The 20,131-nt window shown below is 39.2% G+C and overlaps 1 protein-coding gene across 3 annotated transcripts in view; it reads left to right on the top strand.

The window, feature by feature from the left end:
• Positions 1 to 5,855, top strand: part of LOC131079339 (uncharacterized) — an 87,424-nt gene extending 81,569 nt beyond the window's left edge. For 2 of the 3 annotated variants that reach the window (XM_058017252.2, XM_058017251.2), the window contains 3 exons: positions 5,243 to 5,307; positions 5,417 to 5,522; positions 5,658 to 5,855. In XM_058017252.2, coding sequence (XP_057873235.2) covers positions 5,243 to 5,307; positions 5,417 to 5,522; positions 5,658 to 5,764 — 278 coding nt within the window. In that variant the 3' untranslated portion in view covers positions 5,765 to 5,855. The remainder of the gene's footprint in view (positions 1 to 5,242; positions 5,308 to 5,416; positions 5,523 to 5,657) is intronic. The other variant, XM_058017253.2, reaches the window with a different exon arrangement.
• The last annotated feature ends 14,276 nt before the right edge of the window (positions 5,856 to 20,131 follow it).

The raw sequence follows: 20,131 nt of genomic DNA, 5'->3' as shown, positions 1-20,131 counted from the left end.
GGCACTCAAAAACGTGGCCCAAGGACATGAAGAGATTATTGTGCCGCTAGAGACGAGAACGTTTGCAATGTTTAAACAAGCAAGTGATAAAGAACGAAGAAGAGATAAAAATGATTGGGGAAGTTGTCACTTCCAGTAGAGGTCAAGAACCACGACCACCTTATTGTCTTTGTCAACGACACCTAAAAAGAACAACCATCTTATGGTTATTGCTAGTGACACCCCAAAACCATGACCTTCTTGATGTTACTTCTAGTTGGGGCCCAAAAGCATGCCCATTTAAGGTTATTGCCAATGACCCCTAAAATCCATGACATGGGAAGAAGATGTGCTTAGGGCTAAAGTAAGGAGGGCCCACACACACGCTAATAGACATTTTAATTCAAAAATTTAGAAGCAAATGACAAGTCAGCCTTGTACATGGGAAATCAAAATGCAAAAATTAAATAAAACAAAACAAGTCCGCCTTATTTGCCAAGAGATGTATCCTTGCAATGCTTGTAAAGGATGGTTGATCATTGCATTTGATCAACCATCACAAAGGAAATCGATTCATCTCCTAAAGAACAACTACGTAAGTCCCCTTGGAAGAGCGGCAATCACATCAACCATTGAAGCTATCCACACGTCAAGACCTTGGAGTCATCTCAAGTGATCCTACCATTCAGCATTTGAGAAGATTTTGTTCAAGAGATGAGTATTCAGTACTTTATTCTGTGTCTGAAGTGCCATAAAATACACATCAACAGGTTGCATTCTTAAAAAAATTATATTTTCCAATACAGAGTTGATGTAATCAGCATTTTCTTGATTTAAATGAAATATCAGTTGGTACAGCACGACCTATCATATTGCATGTTAATTGTTGCTAAGTTGTTGGCAAAAAATTTCAAAAAAAAATCAGGAGTGCGTGTTACACAAAGCTCATATTAAGTCTTATTCTTCATACACAGTATAAGGAGATTAGTACACAGTTTAGTTTCAAACTAAACCCTATGTCACATTATTCCATTTAAAATGTAAGAATATGAATCATCTTACACTTTTGTCTATAATAATTCCAAGCACCGAGGGAATAAAATAATTTAACCTTGAAGGATTAGCTTTTTATTATGCAAATTGCAAATATGACATGGTTAGGATAGATAGATGTCATGTCTCCACCATGACACCTATACTCGCACCATCTCTAATAAGAGGAAATTGTCTTGTTTCAAGACTTAACAATTTTCTTAACTTAAATCGAACCCGGACAGTGTTCTGACCCCACAAGGCAGGTGTATACACAGCATCCATGTAGCTGAATGATCAAGAAGGTATGATGAAGATTAGTTAATAAGTTGATGAAGCAACTTAACCATGATATGGTGTAATCTGTTTGGAAGAAAAAATGATAATTAAGGGCTGCGATCAAGACAAAGAAAGGGTGCACTTGTTAAAGAAAATAAGACAAGGGTTATAAGCAAAATGGGCACGATAAATTGGCTGAGTTCTTTCGTTCTAGGATCTTCCAAGAATACTCCTTTCACTATCATCAATGGCTTTGTATTCCATGTTCTTCAAAGCAAGTTGCACACCATAGTTTTAATAAACATTGATCAAGACAGTGATTTAAGTATTGATTAATTATTGTCTAAAGTCAGGAGTTAAAGGCAGTGATTAATAAGGAAATAATCAAGCATTCACGGAAGATATCATTAACAAAGAGACATCACCTTTGGTAAGAAGTCGTACCTCCTTTCATATAGAAACATGATAATATAAAATAAATAAGGAAAGTGTGCAAGAGGAGTTTCTGTAGCGATTTCCATATCTTAAAAGGGGGCAAGGAAATGGATCGAATGAATCAGATTTGGCTTTACATAATATATTGAAATACACAGCATTTCAATCCAATACTGTATGTGGGGTACAAGTACTCTATATATGACATAGTGAATATATATATATATATATCTGCATACTGTCATTAATGATGCATTGCTGTTTAGACTGCTCAACATAGTGTAGTGAATATTAATTGTATCTGCTCATTACTGTTTCATGATATGCTGTGGTTTATGTCTGTTTATTATATGTAGAATACATGCATAATACTGGAATTCTTTACATGTTCTGAATGATTATTAAAGTCAGCCATGGTAGAGGAATTGAGGGATTGCAAGTAGGGGAACGGTGTTGGGGTCATCTTCTAGGCACACCACCTCATGGTATAAGACCGGGGAGTCCCATGATGCCAGAGGGTGCTGCCTTTGGGTCTATAAGGATGGACTTCTTGGGCACCCTATCGTAAAGAGCCCTCATACTCTTTATCTTGGTAAATAGATGCATTAATCATAAGGAATAGGATAATGGTGGCAAAGTTGAGGAAAACGGTGATAGGATACCTCACTAGGTATTCCACCTCATTTGGATGGCAAAGGCCACATGAGGCCAAGGGGCTTAAGGTCTGCCCTTGGGCACCCCTCTTAGTCATCCTATCCTATGCCCTTCTATGATTGAATTCTCTCAAGCATAATGTAATCTTGTAATTAGGACTATGCTTTATATATGTATGATTGGTGATTTCTAATTAATAGATCTATTTAATAAATTATGATTTTGTGTATTTCCTAACTTACCTACAAGGTTTCAATCATAGTAACAGGTATCTCTAAACCCTACTCTACCTCAATTAGGGCAAGATTTGGGTACTTATAATTTGGGGACATTACAATAGAAAAAAACAATTCTAGGTCTATTTATAAAATACATTTTTATTGAGCATTCTTACACTCGCCCTTTAATAGGAATCCACTTGGTTTCAACACATATCAATTTATACTACAAATATCCCAAGATAATTCAACATATTATGAATACTGAGGAATTATAACCCATATATTTTGATGTCATAATGACATTCTCACCACTGACTCAAATAAACATGCAACAAACTAATGTGTGTGGGTGTGTATATCCCCTTATAGTAAATGATGATATCTTACCCAACATGAAATGGATTTCCTATACAGTTCCTACCTAAAAACAAAATATCATTCTTTAGTGAATCTAATAAATAGTTAACTAATCAAGAATGTGAACTGATAATAGATTACCAATGAGCCTAACGGAGGTAGCCAGAAAGAAAAACATAAATATTGTGGCCCCTTTAGAAGTATCTTACTACAAATTGGGTGTACTTTTTAATTAAATAATTAATATTGTGACAACAAAACAATTTATGATTACATATCTTTCCACTGAATTTACCTAAATATTCCCTTATAAATATCATGACGCATTCAACATGTAATCTATTATTCTAAAACATACATTTTTAGCATTTATTGCTATCCACTTATAATGTTGTCCAAGTTCAGTTCATCACATGACACAATATTTACAAGCCAAAGAAAATATTGTACCTACCAAGCTCACAGAGAATTTGGACGAAGTGCATTGCTATGGTGATAGGAAGTTTCTCATATGTACATATCGGGTGCTTGCAAAGAGGCTTTGCCAACCACTAAGGCATTTTACATATTGTCATCAGGTTGCTTGAGAGCTACTTGCATAATATTATCGTCTCCTCATGTTTGCCCTTTGACATCACCTCCATTGTTAACTTGGATGCACTGTTGCTCTTCTAAAATACCTCCTTTACTGAACCTTTCACATTGAGACTGCATTTTTTTGAGCTTTTTGTTGAAATGTTGTCTACACATTTAGCACCATCCGTTATCACTGTCTAACTATAGGGCAAGAGGCTTTGCAATGGGTGAATCATGGGGCATAGAAATCCATCAGAACATAATTGAACTGGGAAAGGCAGAATTGAAGCTAGAGCTGTCCAGCTCCATCCCTCTTCCCTTTGCCCTAAATTGCTCTTCCCCACCGGACGTACCATTCGTGCTAATGCAAGCAACACTTCTCTCCTCCATGGATCCCCTTGTCTAATGAAATTCCTCCATGCTTTAAGCTTTGATGGATGTCCGTGGCCTGTTTTAAAGCTCTCATTCTGGCGCAAGCAAGGAATATGTCTACAAAGGTTGTGAAGTTTGGCTTTAAACTTGCCAATTGCATTCGCTTGAAATTTTCTAAAGCTGTTTCAACAAATTGGTTTGTGCATACTGCATATCCTTGCACTAACTGCAGATGAGATAAAGAAGGCTACAGAGACAGCTGAGGGGAGTAACTTTCTCCTTTCCTACATATTATAATGGGGAGACACAGAGACAGCTGAGTGCAGTAACTTTCTCCTTTCCTGCACATTATAATGAGGAGACAGGGATGCCATTCCTCATAACGACTGGTGAATGGACCTCAATTTTTCCTTCTTCAGGTGCCCATAACCACTTTAATGGGTTTGCAGAATGTCATTCCTTCCCATCCTCCTACATTTTTTTATTTTTTAAAATTGTTTTTGTCCTGAATACCCCATGTGCAAGCTTGCTCCCATGGGGGATGTGACAATTTGAAAGGGGTTTCAAGTCCAAAGTGGTGCATTTCTAATTATCAGTGTTCCTCCCGTAGTTGAACTAATGCTAAAAGGTTTCTAGTGTGCTTTGTGGGGCCCCCTTGTTATTATTATCAACATGTATTTGGATCTCTTACATTGTGAGTTTCGCCAACACTTATGAGGATCCCTTACCTTGTGATTATTACCCACCTATATGAGGAAAATTCATTTAAGCACCACTCATGGAAATATGCCATTGTAGAGATGAATTAAATGTACACAGGTCTTAAATTAGAATTCCAATCTTCTTGCTGTCTTCTCACTCCATGAAGTTTGAATCACTAACTCTAACTAACAATAGGATACATGGTAAAAATACATTAGACAGAGAACCTCCCTGTCCAAACCAAACTTTGTTATGAATGCCTTCTTGCTCAAAAAATAAATGAAATAGCAAGACAAGTGATAACTTGCTCTTAGGGGCTCATCAAATCCCACTTCAGCATATATATCCTCAGTTGGATATAAAAGTGTGTTAGAAGTGAAAATCCATGTATATTAAATTTGATGGTTAAATCAAGTTTGATTACACCCCTTGTTTGCACTTAATTTTTCTACTGTAGCAGTAATGTAGGCAAAGCATAGAAAGCATATGTAGAAAGTGGCTTTGTATGGTTGCACTTTAGTATTGTAGAATCACATTTTATAATGTTTGAATTATTTAGAAATATTTTGGTGAACATTTCAAGGAGAGAAAGAAAGCCTTCAAAACCTCTTACAGAATGGCTTGTGTTAAAGCAGAAACCCAGAAACTATTCTTTATGGTGATTGTTACTGGATACTATGACAATCTGCAAAAATTCAAGGTACAACATAAGTTCCCTCCTTTTCATCTGTCATGAAACATGTTGAGGATTAGTTGCAGGCATTCCATGGTAAACCCACGGGCTAAAGATCTGTAATAAAATGTTGCAGAGGGAGCTTGTCATTGCTGGAGAGAATGTTGACAATATTAACAGTCTAGTCCATTTTTTCAGTACACATGCCTTAAGATTGAAACCAAAGAGAATACTTCAATCTGGTCTGTGGATTCTACCGATAAAACTTTAGTATTTTGTATCTTCATGACTTTTCTATTTCGTCAACTTAGAATTTTTTTTTTCTTTCTATATTGCTATCAATTGAAATAACTTTATATATTTCTTCACATGTGCAGACTTCCAGGATTTTATTAAGGCATTCACCATTGGGAATGCAATAGTATCAAGGAACAGAATCGAAATCTTGCTTGATGAATTTATTTGCAGGACAGTGCTCCAATAGCTGATAAATATGTGATCATTAACAGTTTATGTATATAAACTCTATATTTTCTCATGAGATTTATCCAAATTAAGTTCTTTTATTTTTTAAACCATTTTTCACTATTCTTGTTTCCTTTTGGAAGTTCACTGCAAGATATGGTGCATGTGTAATATAATCAAACTGCCGAACACATTAAATTCATGTAGCTTGTGTTGGTAGCAAACTATTTTGTATTTAGATGGTAAATTCTGTCAGATATAATCCCTTTTTTGATGTTGTCATATAGAATGTCCTTTCTGTTTAGTATAGTATAATCAAAAGGCATTTTACCAATAGTAGCTATATTCAGTCATAGTAGCTATGAGTAGTTTCTCGGTTATGTTAATTTTACATACACCAGAATATCTAATACTTCTAGCCGCCTAGTGTTATTTCTTAAACCTGCTAACATTTTCTACTAGCCTTCTAGGAGGGAGATAATCTAGGGCATACCAGATACGTGAGGCTTTGCATACAAAGTTAGCTAGTGCATAGATAGCAAGCCTTTGCCCCTAAATAGTGCAATCAACATGAAATAAACCTCAATTGTGAGGAATTAAAAGCCAAATATAGGGTTTTTAATTTTAAATTCACAAGAAGTGAGAATGGATGTACCCCAAGGTAGAGAGAAAGCTTAATAACTAGAATAGTAACTTCCTATCTCTGGGTGGTAAGGTACATTTCCTATAAAACATCTTGTCATTCTACACTTTGTAATATTCCTTTGTCTGGTTTTTTGCAAGTTACCAAGTAGACAAAATCCAAAAAATTATCAAGCAGTTTCTTTGGTTAGATGGTAGAGGTGCCAAAAAATGGTATGTTGTTAAGTGGGAATGGTGTTGCCTTAGTAAGGATTCAAGGGGCCTAGGGCTGAAAGATTGAAAAAACAATGCATTGCCTTGGCTACTAACTGGATTGTCAAAGCTTTAGAAGGATTTGAACATTGGAAAATGTTTATCAGATATAACATTCAAAATGCTACCCTTAGGAGAGCTTAAAAATGGAAGAATCTTCATTGGCATGACTTTCTTTTTGGCTCCTTTAGTGTTTCACCTTCATTATCTCATGTGTTTAGAAGCATTTGGAGGGCCTAGGAGTTGCACAGAGGGGAAATTCAAGGTACCATGGCTATCAATGCTAATGAATAAAAAAATTACAGTTTTAGATCTCTTTGGTGGAACAGAGACTACAATGGTAATTTTTTGGCTCAAATGCTAAGCTATTTTAGCCATAAGTGGAACCAAAAAAGGTATAACCCAGTTGAATAACTTGTTCCATAATGATGTTAAGAGCTAGGATTGCCTCAAAACTAAATACAATCTTGAAGTTAAAAATAAAAGGTCCTACAATTTGATGGTCAAGCTTATAAACAAACTAGATCAGCCTATCGCAATTGAAAATAGTGACGATCTAATACAATTTAAATGGAAAGATGGAACACCTCTTGTAAATATGAAAGAAATGGGGTCTGTGACCATGTTTTGGATTAAAGCAAAAACAGGTTTTGAAGGGGCCTCGAAACCCTTTACAAAAAGATTCTAAGAGAATTAGAATCAAAGACTAACATAAATCCAAAACAAAACAGGTTGCAAAAGAAAGACATTACAAACGACAACCATAGAGATAGCAAAAGACCAGATGAGCAGCAAAAACCAACAAAGAGAGTAAAACACAAAACCAACAAAACAAAGACAACAACAACCACAGACAACAGAAACACAGACACAATTACATGAAGTTCTTGAGGGTCTCAACCAACTCAGCCTCAAGGACACTCATATTTTCAGCAGCAACTTTTATTTCTTTGTAGTTCACCTTTTGAATGACTGCCTTCTTCTTTATGTTGCCATGGGTCCTTTTGTTGGATCCTTTTTCAACCTGAGTCACATCAATTTCATCTCCAATGGTGACAATAACCCTTTCCTGTTGCTTCCAACTATGCACCATAACAACCATAACATCAGCAGTATGCTTCACAATCTTGTGGTTGTTCGACGTGATAGTGTTAAGCATAGCTTGGGTCTTATTGTATCCCTCTTCAACATTTGAGATGCGGTCTTCAAACTTTTTCTTTATCTGATCAACCCCTTCACCTATACTTTTAATGCATTCCAACATTGACCTCTTCTCCTCAGCTGTCCATTGCCCCACATCCATCTGATTACTTTGATCATTCCCAACAGGGATGACCTCCATTTTACTACCTAGAGCTCTCTGATTGAGTCTAACCTCCTTTAATTCATGAAACAACCATTTAAACATGTTGAACGTGTCAATTGCATGCTCTCAAGCCATATCCAATACATTCTCATAATATTCCTTTTTATCACTAAGCTCTGCGCATTTTGGGTGAAGGTCCTCATGAACCACCACACCCACATTACCAGAATCATGGGGTGGGGAAGGAGGGGTTTGAAGATTATGGTTGTTCGGCTCCTTGCTATCTTTTTTCTTCCTCATAGAATCCTCAGGATTAGCTTTGGTGCCATTGGAAGTAAGGGAGTCATTTCCAACCGAAGTGGAAGAGGAAGATACCACAATTTTCTTTTGACCTTTTTAACCCTTGCCCCCTGGGGGATTGGTATTCACAGATTTATCAAGTTTAACTTTTTTCAAAGGGGGATGGGACTTACCTTTAGAATCAGACCCAAACATCTTCACCCGAGGGTCTATGACCATGTTAACAAAACTTGGAACCTTAGTATAAATAGTACAAAGTGGCTCAAATTTTTTAAGTGTCATTTGGTCTAACGAAATTGAACCCAAAAAATAGTGTTAGGTTGTAAATACTGCTTCAAAAATTGCTCTTTTATAGAAACCCTATGAACTGTTCTTTCTGTGGCTCGATGGAAACTTGTCTCCATCTGTTTTTCCAATGTAAATATGTTGTTCATGTGTGGTCTCTTTTCATGGGTAATATTGCTGATTTGAATGTTACTAATAAAACTTATTGGTCCAAGATTCTTGTTTGTTGATAATATCAATGGTCTATGCAAAAAGGCTATCCAGTTTTGACTTGTTTTATCTATTGAAATTCTTTGGTTCTCTTGGAGAAAAAGGAATGAATATGTATTTGAAGGCAAGCAAAGGATTTTTACTAAGTCTATTTATAGACTCATAATTTTTTCTATCATGGAACAAGTTACATTCACCCTCGAGTTGTCCAAGGACAATTTTATGAAGATAATGGATCGAGGCACCTCTTCCATCCATAAAGAGGACATCCAAGATGCATAGGTTTGACTAGTGGATCTTAGAAATATTGATAACAAGTTTCAGAATGAATACAAAGACTTTGAAAACAAGTATTCCAAAGAACACCGGCTCCAAAAAAGAAGAGATGATGAAGCAAGGATGATGGGGATGACCCATCAAAACTTTTGACTGCTCTGAATGGGACAAACGTCTCCTCCACTAGGACAGCCATATGGCACATATGAAGCCAACATATATGTGCCAAAGGACAAAGGAAAGAAAAAGGCAACTGATCAAGGAGTGGAAGAAGTTGAAGATAATGATGAGGAGCCACAGGGTGAGGGAATAGTTGAGGACTAGAATGAAGACAATGTAGAAGAACAAGAATACGAGTATTTATTATATCTACTGCAATTTAATAATACTATCATTTGACACTGATTCTTATTCTGGATGTATTAAAAGTCTCTATATAGCTGGATGAACCTAATGTTGTCTCTAACATGTTGATATTTTTGATAGAAGTATCTGTATGGGTTTTAATGATGCGATCACCTTGATCACTATGATGTAACAAAGTCTTGTGTGTACTTTTTTTTGACTTTGTAATACACCATCAATTCAAAAATAAAATAAAATCACTGATTGTATCATAATATGATAGGCACCTACTCAACCATGAAATATAAGTCCATACTTTACATGAACATGTCACATCCAACATAGTCAAAGCCAATGGGACAAAAGGCAAGGAAGTAAGGTGCAAGTGTGGGTGCTTCATGTCATGCTATTAATGAGAAATGGCAACCCCCACTCCGCCTTAATCATCTTTAGGAGGGACAAGAGAGATGACAACATGTGAAGGAATGGGTACCTTGCCCAACTATTAAGACTCTGTAACCTTTATCAACGTCCTTGAGGATATGTTGGGTTTTCTTGTCCTCATGAAGGAGGCCTTCGATTTTATGAAAAAGAAGGGAGAAAAGAGAAATTGTAAGAGAGAAAATGTAGTAGAGAAGGGTAGCAAAAATCATGTGGGAGGGAAAAAAATGCAAAGAAATAATGTGAGGAGAAAAGAGTGAGAATGGCATGAGGAGAGGGCAGAGAAGAATAGATGCCACTACAAGTGTGAAAGGAGAGAAACAACATAGGAACATAGAGATATCTGTTAACAAGAAATGAGATGAAGCCAAAAGCTTAAGGAATATGAGATTAAAAACATGGTATTGCCAATGCAGAGAAAAGGAGCGATTTTGGATAAATAGAGATATATTATCCTCTTGATGGGTGTTGTAAATATGGATAGGAGGTGAACAGAGAAAGAGGGCATCTGAGAGGGTTGAGGTAGATTGGAGACATGTAGATAAGAAGGGCATGAAGTGATGAATGGAATGAGTGATCACATGCTCTGCACAAAATTGATTTGTTAAGATGGCGGCAAAAGCAATATCACAAAAGTCTAGGTGTGTGCAAGACGTTGAGTCCACTTTTTGGCAGTGTTTCCCTAATTGTCAAATTTTACCACATTTGACCTAAAAATTTGAAGCACTTAGAGATTGAATCTTGAAAAAAAGTCAGTAATATGAAAAGTAGCACTTGGAGTCTAGTTTCCTAACATGTAATTTATTTTAACACCCAGATAATCAAAATTGACATAAGGGATTTCTAAAAGCCATTATTTAAAAATGCCTATATCAAGACCATACCATGCACATGTATGGGCACCACTTTTTGATGTAAATAAAAGTTTTTTCCAAACCCTTTTGGAAAAAGATCTATAAGACATTGAAGATTGATGAGGATATTTTTTTGTAATTTTTTAATTATTTTTTATTGGCCCTAATTGATATTTTAGAAACCCCTTGTGTACAACCACCATAATTTGACCTATACTTATTAATTGCTCAAATATTTTTTCTTTTTCTTTTTTCATTTAGAAAATAATTCTATGTAGATTAACGTCATAATTTATTTTTTAGAAAATGTAAAAAATAAAAAGTTATTAAATAAATAAGAAAACTTGATATCTCAAGTTTATGGGCTAGATCCAGTACAAACTAATTCAAAAATAGAAAGAACAATTAACTTTTTAAAAATATATATATTTGGAATCTACACAACATAATCCATAATGGGTTTTAATTTTGTCTAATAAATGTGTAAAAAATGAAATCAAACATATGCCAAAAGTCAGTATTTTGTTACCCACATAGTCTAACTTTGTACTTGCAAGTTCGAACATTCTAGGCCTTACCCAACCCAAATCCCGAGGCACATGGCAGGGTTGGTTTTTAAATTTTAAATAATGGGGCCCCATTTTAGAATGGGTCCCCTGTTGGATATTGCTTGATATGTTGTCATTGATGTCAACATATGTGAAGTCAATATGTGTTTTTGTATTGCAGTCTAATTGGTTGAGTTGGTTGAGCCTATGTGTTGCAAATGAGTTGATGCGGTTTAATGGGTTTTGAGATACTTATATCTAGTTGATTCAGCAGAAGTTTCAGCGGCCCGCATGATGAGATCTAGTATTGTGGCTGGTTATTTAGTTGTTTAATATTGGCAGTTTTGGTGAATCCGTTTGTTGTGCTCTGGAATTGTAATATCCTTAGTTGTGGATGTGTGGGATGTATTCTGGACGTTGATGTGTGTCCTCAGTTCAATTAGTTCATGATTTGGATATCCATACGCAAATCTTTTAGTTTAACAGTTAGTTATGTTGATGTTCTTGAGCTCCGGTAGAGAGATGATGATGTTTCTTGTAATGTGAGTTGTTGCGGTGCGAGATGTTTCTAGATTGTGTGTTATGCGTATTGGTGGTCCGCATTGATTATTGTGCACGTTATTGAAGATTTTTTTAATCCGGTGATGTTCTTCGTGTTATGCGACATTCACGGTGATGTAGCATGTTGCAAAAGATTGAGGCATAATTTTTGGAGGTGTTTCATATTTGTGGTGGTTGTTTAGGTTCATACTATGTCTTAGCCGACATTGTTTTGGTCGGTATGCATTAGTGAAGCATGTGTGATTATATTTTTGTAATATGTAGTGTGTGGTGAGTCGAAGTCCTTCATAGGTTGATGTCTTGTATAAATATATGTAATAGTCATTAAGAATAGTATGGCTGTGTGAATATTGTATCAATCATTCAATAGCTGGGATATTGTGCAAATTTGTAAGACGTGCAACAGAGCAGAATTGACAGTGAGCTTAACTAGAATTGTACTTAGGCATGTGAAGATGCTATTTCATCGGTTCATGATTCTTCGGATGTAATCTGAATGTTTTTGTAAGTCAGTGAGACTTCCTCTAAGGTAGTGAACCTTCCTTAAAGGTTGTAGCCTTTTTGGGTTTCTTGTTTTGAGCAATGAACTCTAGGTAGTGTGCTTGAATGCATGTGCATTCCCCATTGTAATATTTCACTTACTCCTAACAGGGTATTATGTCATTGTGGGTAGGTTCCTACTACGGTTTTTCCCTTAACCAGATTTTCCAGGTCAAAATTTTTCATGTTATGTGTGTTGTGGTGTTGTTTTATGCTTTAACAGTTAATTATCAAATCAGAATTGTGGTTTAAGTTCCAGAAGTTTTTGGGGCAAATTGATTCACCTTGTAATGGAGGGAATTTGTCACCTTGTAATGATGGGAATTTATTACTTCTGTGAATTGGCGCTAAGATGAGTCAGGGGATAACAAATTTATACAGGGAGCATTAGTCACCCGAGAAATGTCTCTGGACGACTCTGCAGAGCCTTTGTCCACAGGACGAGCGCGCGAAACTAAGACACTAGCGCGACACATCGTCATCCTGTACGAATAGAGTGCAGAGTCCGGACAGAAAGTCTTGGACATGTTGATGGAACTTACGAAACAACTAAATGATACTGAAAACGATGAAAACATGGATTATGAAACAAAATAAGGAAAGTAGTAGAGAATAAAGAAATCTCACAATCGGTCCACGTTGTAAAGCCTCCCACAAGATAATTCCCTCTTCGCAAAGCTATGCCTACACACATGCAAGAGCGAAAATGTTGGGGGTTGTGTTTTGGAGTCCGCCTAAGTCAGACCCCCGTTTTGGTGTTTCCACCTCCATGGACAACCCATAAAGCGACGAGAAAGGAAGATGATGAAGAAAATGATAAAATAGAATGTAAGAGAAAATACAAAGACAATGCTATGCTATTTGGTAATTGGAAAATAAACAAGATATTGGAAATGTAAGATAGAGTTAGATTAATCCCCTAGAGCTTGGCAAGTGTTGGTATGCTTGGTAAACTTGGTAGCTTGATGATGTTGCAACAATGGTGATGGTGTCTCCAAGAGCTTCAATCTCTAAGAGAAAGTCTCCAATCTACCAAAAGATCCTTTAGAAATGTCCCAAAACCAAGGATATAGGCTAAGGGACGAGTTTGGATGTCAGTGGCCGCTCAGGGAGGCGTTACGATTCCTTCCTGGTGAGGGTCATAACGTCGCAACGACTGCTTGTTGGCTGGCAGGTTGGCAAGACAGTAGTGTGTCGCGTAGATGTCTCTGTGTTGTGCTTGCTTCCACGAATCTGTCAAGCTGGCAGAATTTGTAATGTCTCTAGGAAAGCTTACATGGATTTCTTCGGTGGACAAAAGGACAAGTTGGCGGACCTTTCCTCCAAGCAGCATGGGGAGGCACCATATGTCGCAATTGCCACTAAAGGTGACGAGGGTGATATTTTTGACTCTACATTTTTCCCCCACTTTAGCAAGCATAAATCCATTAAGAGATGCGAAGATAAAGTAGGAAAGATAGAAAAGGTGAAGAGGAGAAAATATTGCGAGAGGGAAGCAGATGCTCGTTGATCAAATAAAGTTGCCCCCGACGATATGATGCTAGAATTTTGGAATGGAAATCGATACTTGGAACATCAACAACACGCTAGCTACAATCTAGCCCGATGGATAATAAGATATGATAAATATATTGGAACGAAGTGCAACAAGAACAAGCCTTGTCGTGGAGGAAAGTCCTTGATGACGAAAAGATACAAGATAGGGCAGCTGCCATTGGTAAAAGATACGTCGATATGGTTAGCATGATGTGCCATGCCGGGAGCCATGTGATAGGGTGTGATAAGCCGGTATGGATGACCATACGATAGGGCAAATTTGAATGCCGATATGGATAACCATATGACAGGGAAAATTGGGACGCCAATATGGATAACCATATGATAGGGCAAATTGGAACACCGATATGGATAACCATATGATAGGGCAGAATGATGTGCCGACATGGGTAGCGAGGTGTTGGATCACCATGCAATAGGGCAAAGAAAATAGCCGACATGGGTAGCGACATGCTCAATTGTCATGTGATAGGGCAATTGGAATTGGAACATAGTAGATTGGCCTCTACCAAGGCAAGAAAGACATGATGCAGATTGGAAAGATGGTTTAGCCCCCATGTAGGTGATCTTTGGAACAGATCAAGTGGTTTGGCCCCCACCTAGGCGCACATGAGAAAGAAAATGCATGAAAAAATAAAGACACAAATGAAGAAATGATGATATAATGGCCCCCCTTTAGAATGATATGCATGGAAGACATGTCATTCTAAGGAGAAGAAGAGTTGTGACACGTCAACATAACGAGATGTTTCTGTGGAATGCCACCAAGAGATAGTGACACATAAATGTCCACAACATCAAAAGATGCAATGAAAGAAGATAGGGGGATCTAATAGTTTGACATCAGAACCTAGAGCAGTGTCAAAAGACATATAGTATCACTGCGAGATGGGTGTATCGTCATAGTGCCAAATTTCTTAGATTTGAAGAAGAGCACAAGAAAACAAAGATAAAATAAAATAAAAATTCAAGTCAACATGGAAGAAAGAAAAGAATGCCCCCAAGGCTTTGCATCATCCTCGAATGTTGAAAAGCAAGATACGACAAATAGGAGGTAAACAAATAGAGGAATGTGTACGACTGAAAATCCCTTGTATCCGAGCACCTACAAAATAACTCGGGTCCTGCAGGAGAGAACAACAGATAAAGACAGTCAACCTCCCATATCCAAGTACCTACGGGGTGACCTAGGTCCCACGGGAAGGAACAAACAGATAATGCAAGCACACACATACATGCAAGTAGATGGAGATAAAGAAGAAAAGTCATAACAACCAGCCCCGAGGAGGGGATCGTATTGCAAGAGATCATTGTCCTCAAGAAGAGCCTCGTCCTCCCAATCTAGGTCATAGGGAGAGGGGAACGAGTGCAGAGAGGGACTATTGCAAGGGTTGCATCGGGTGCCTCACCAGTAGCGAGGGAAAGAGACGGAGCAACAACAACATCTTCGTCTTCAACGATTGTGTGAAAATCATAGACAAGGGCAAAATGTCCTCCAAGGAGCAGAACATGTAGGCATCCAGGGAGGAAGCAGGTGACTCACTTGGAGAAGATGGAACAAGAACATGGTTGTCGACCTCTGGAAGAGAGGCAATGAAAAACTCAGGAGGAAAGGTCTTCTCGATCATGCAAATAGAAACAGGCAAACCAACAGGCACAAAGACAGACAAAGGAAGGGATGAAGATCAAGCCTGTGCTGGCCGAAGACATCTGAAATTTGGGACAAGGCCCTACTCGAACTTGCGTTTACATGGGATAGGAGTGCTAGGCCTCCTATCGACTGTAGCAGGTTGAAGGATCTTAGGAAAGTTGCGATGGTGAAGTGGCGGCAAAACAGGCGGAAAAACGAAAGATGCGCTGGAGACCACCTGCGTGTGTGACGTATCCAAAGGAATGGACAAGGGCAGAGTGTCCGACAGAGAATTGATAAGTGGAAGCTCCAAGGAAGGAGCAATGAAGACCCGCACCCTCTTAGGGGGAGGGTCATCAAAGGTCCCTGGAGCAGCACGAAGCAAAACTGCAACTGACATAGAAGCGGGATCCATCGAAGGAACAAGCTCCAAAACAAGAGTGTTGAAGGATGCACCAACGGACTATAAGGAGGCATCAAGCTCTCAAGCCTGGGCCTATCAAAAGCATTTGCGCTCGCATGCATGTTGGTTCTAACAGAGGTGGGGACCACCAAACATAGGCTGTGAGAAATTAGGAGCATCATGCTCCATAGGAGAGGCCTTCGGGATCGGCTTAGGGACAGAAGGAGGCATAACCGATGAGGCAGGAGGGACATCCTGAACGGGCAGCACATCCATAGTGACGGGTACTCGACCTCGCTTCAATCGAGGAGTCGGTGGAGGGATATGAGGCGTTGACGTGGTCTATGATGTAGATGCAAGCAGAGACGAAGGAACCCAAAATGAGTGCTTCCCCTTCGCATAGCGAGATGGCCTAGGGATATTGGCCATGATGGGAAGCTCAAAGGGTGCGCGGACCATGGACTTCTACACTGAAGGTGCCTTTCCGTTGGTTGCACTAGGTGCAGTCATAGGATCAGAGGACACCACTGGGGTCTGCATGATCCTAGGCGGACGAGGAAGTCTTGGTGCAGGAGCGGGTTTAGCCTTGGCCCCCTAGGATGGAAGGACATGTGACACAACTCGTTCCAAGATGGGGATCTCGGGTGTAGAAGTTGATGCAGGAAGCGGAAAAGGTGTGGTAGGATGTGCCAACGTAGAAGTTGACTCCCCCATCTTATATTTATAATATGCATGGTATAAAAGGTCACTGCAGGGAAGAATGGGCCCAATTGGGGCAGGCCAGAAGTGATCCAGAGAGAAGTCCCCACGGGCAATTAACGGTTGATAGCCAGTGTCCTGGACGACATACACTGTGCCCTCATGAGGAAACTTTAAGCACTTATGAACCATGGAAGGAACCACCTCCATGACAATCAACCATGGGATCCCGAGTCATGGATCCCGAGTCTGACTCAGAAGAGATCAGACTCAGGGATGATAGTGAAAACCAAGGACACCTCCTTGGGGCCTACCATGACCGTCAGGTTGATGCTGCCCAATGGGCTAATAGAGAATCCATGGTGGGTTCGCAAGGTAGTGCGACACTCGTCATAGACTGACCTATGCCATCCATTCACGAAGAGTGTCTCTTCTATGATGACATCGGCTCTATTGGAGGGGTCAACCATCACATCTATCACAGTTTGACCATTCAATTGAGAAGGGATATAGAGAGGAGTGGGTGCTCCACAATATGGGGCATCGAGCGGTTTGAATGAGATAAGAATGTCAAACACCTTCCCCTTCTGGGTGGGGGGAGACGATAGGGGTGACGATTACCATGTTGACATATGGACCACCCTCCAAGGCCGGATCAAATGTAGAAATCACATTTGTCGAGTGTGAAGGAAACAGGTTGGTATAGATCTACAAGTCACTATTGGTTTTATCCACGAACTTGTTTGACTTGTGTTTCCTTGTGTCAACTTTGATAGCCCCACTGTCGATGTGGTCTTCAACAATGTGTCGAAGACAATAACATCTCTCACTATCATGACTAGGCACACGATGGTAATGACAATACTTGGACCCATCAAACCAGCGGGGGTAGGGTCAACTATCTGACATAGGTTTAGGCTCAGGTAGGGTGATCAGGTTGTCTTGCAACAACCGTTGCATGATACTCAAATAGGAGTCATTCAATTTTGTGAAGACTTGGTTTTGGAAAGATTGAGAGGCAACTATTAGAGTAGTAGCTACTACATTAGCCACGACTTTATTCCTCCGAGACCCATCTAAGGACGTGCTAGGAAAGGACCCACCATGAGGGTTTGAAGAAGAGTCTTTGAATTGCGTCACATTTTGTTGATAATCGGTCAAGGCAGAGCACATGCTGGCAAAGTTTTGATAACTATTCGAGGGCAAGTTCTCCCTCAATGTCGACTGTAGGTTGCCTATGAACATACGTTGCAAATCGTTATCTAACAGGGCAAAGGGGATATTAGTTGAGATCGCCTGATATCGTGAGATAAAATTCGTCACCTTCTCATTTGGTTTCCGCTTACAATAAACAAGGTCAGATATAGTGACCTTACTGCCTATTTTAGCCTGAAACCTCTTGAGAAAGAGATCCATCAGCTGGTCAAAGGTGCGGATGGAGTGGTTAGGTAGAGAATTGTACCATTCCAATGTAGTTCCTTTGAGGGAACGAACAAACAACTTAAGGAGAACAAAGTCCAGATTGTGATAGTCACTACACATGGTCATAAATGAATCGATGTGAGTGTTCGGGTCACCATCACCACTGAACCTATCAAACTTTAACAACTCGATGACCGTTGGAATGAAGGTATCCAGGATAGTGATGTCTAAAGAGCTCTTCCTATAGTACGCGGGTATAGATGTTTGGTTGGTAGAAGCCAGAGAAGTGAGCTGCAATTGAACCTAGGCCATGTTCTGCAGTATAGTATTCAGAACTGGGTTCGTAAGCAGAGGAGGAGGTGGTGGAGCTACATCGCCTCCCTCACCAGACAACATGCCAACTAACGTGGTATTGGCAGAGACAACCACAATATGGGCAACAACAAATATAGCAGTTGAGTCACTAGCCATACCCGTGTAACCTAAAGGAACAGAGGGCACTGATACTTGGGATGGTGGAATCCACCATGCAGGCCCTCAACCTTGGGATGCTAACACCAACTTGGGACCCGAATAGATCAACTGGGTGTCCACAGGGGGTACCTTGGCTAGGGGCACATGGTTTTTAACAATCATGGATAGGGCCCTCAACATCTCCAGGCCTCTCCTATCGGATATCAATAGGTATCTAAACATGGTGATGACATTCCCAACCTGGGTGAGGACGTTCTCTTGGTTCAGGAATCCCTCAAAATCTCTTAGAATATGCTCTAAAGAATTGATCAACTCAAAATAAATAGAGACAACAGAATCGTGATCGATAGCAAGAGGGGAAGATGAGGTAGAACTCCTAGGAGAGTTGGGTTGTGAATTAGAAGGAGAAGGCCCCCTAGTCAATCCAGATCACAGAGCATGGGAACCTATGTAAGTCTTTCAAAAAAGATGTAGTACAGTTTTGTTTTGATATGTTTAAGATAAAAACGTAAAAGGAAAAAAGATGTTTGCTATTTTTTGGTTTTTGTTTTGTGTTTTTCCTTTTTTTTAAAAATAATTTTTTAAGTTTTTGAAATGAGTGTGATGAAAATTAAAACAACTATGCTAAAATTGGAAAAGGAAATGAAATAAAGCAACTAAGCTATACTAGAAGAAACAATCACACGCGAATCCCCTTTCACGTCAGGTTCACCAAAATGTAATGGAGGGACTTTGTCACCTCAAGGATGATGAATCCTCAAGGACAAATTGTCCTTCTGATTACCTCTATAAACTAGTGCTAAGATGAGCCAGGGGATAAAAAATTTATATAGGGAGCGTCAGCCACCCGAGAAACGTCTCTAGATGACTCAGAGCCTTTGTCCACAGGATGAGCACGTGGAACTAAGACACCAGTGTGACACATTGTCATCCTGTATGGACGAAGTGCAGAGTCCAGATAAAAAGTCCTAGACGCATTGACAAAACTTATGAAATAGCTAAACAATACTGAAAACTATGAAAAACACGAATTACAAAACATAATAGGGAAAGTAGTAGAGAATAAAGAAATCTCACAACCCGTCAACGCTGTGAAGCCTCCCGCAAGGTAATCCCCTCTTCATGAAGTTGTGCATACACATGCAAGAGAGAAAATGTTGAGGGTTGTGTTTTGGAGTCTGCCTAAGTTAGACCCCCATTTCGGTGTTTCCACCTCCATGGACAACCCAAAAAGCCACGGGAAAGGAAGATGATGAAGAAGATGATAAAGAAGAATGTAAGTGCAAATACAAAGACAATGCTATGCTATTTGGTAATTAGAAAATAAACAAGATATTGGAAATGCAAGATAGATTTAGATTACTCCCCTAGAGCTTGGCAAGTGTTGGTATGCTTGGTAAACTTGGTAGCTTGATGATGGTGCAACAATGGTGATGGTGTCTCCAAGAGCTTCAATCTCTAAGAGCAAGTCTCCAATCTGCCAAAAGGTCCTTTGGAAATGTCCCAAAACCAAGGATATAGGCCAAGGGATGAGTTTGGATGTCGATGGTCGCGCAGGGAGGCGTTAGGATTCCTTCTTAGCACGAGTCATAATGTCCCAACGATCACTTGTTGAATAGAAGGTTGGTAGGACAATAGCAT

This window comes from Cryptomeria japonica, chromosome 11 (assembly GCF_030272615.1).
Source record: "Cryptomeria japonica chromosome 11, Sugi_1.0, whole genome shotgun sequence".
NCBI lineage: Eukaryota > Viridiplantae > Streptophyta > Pinopsida > Cupressales > Cupressaceae > Cryptomeria > Cryptomeria japonica.
This window is presented reverse-complemented; position numbering and strand designations above follow the sequence as displayed.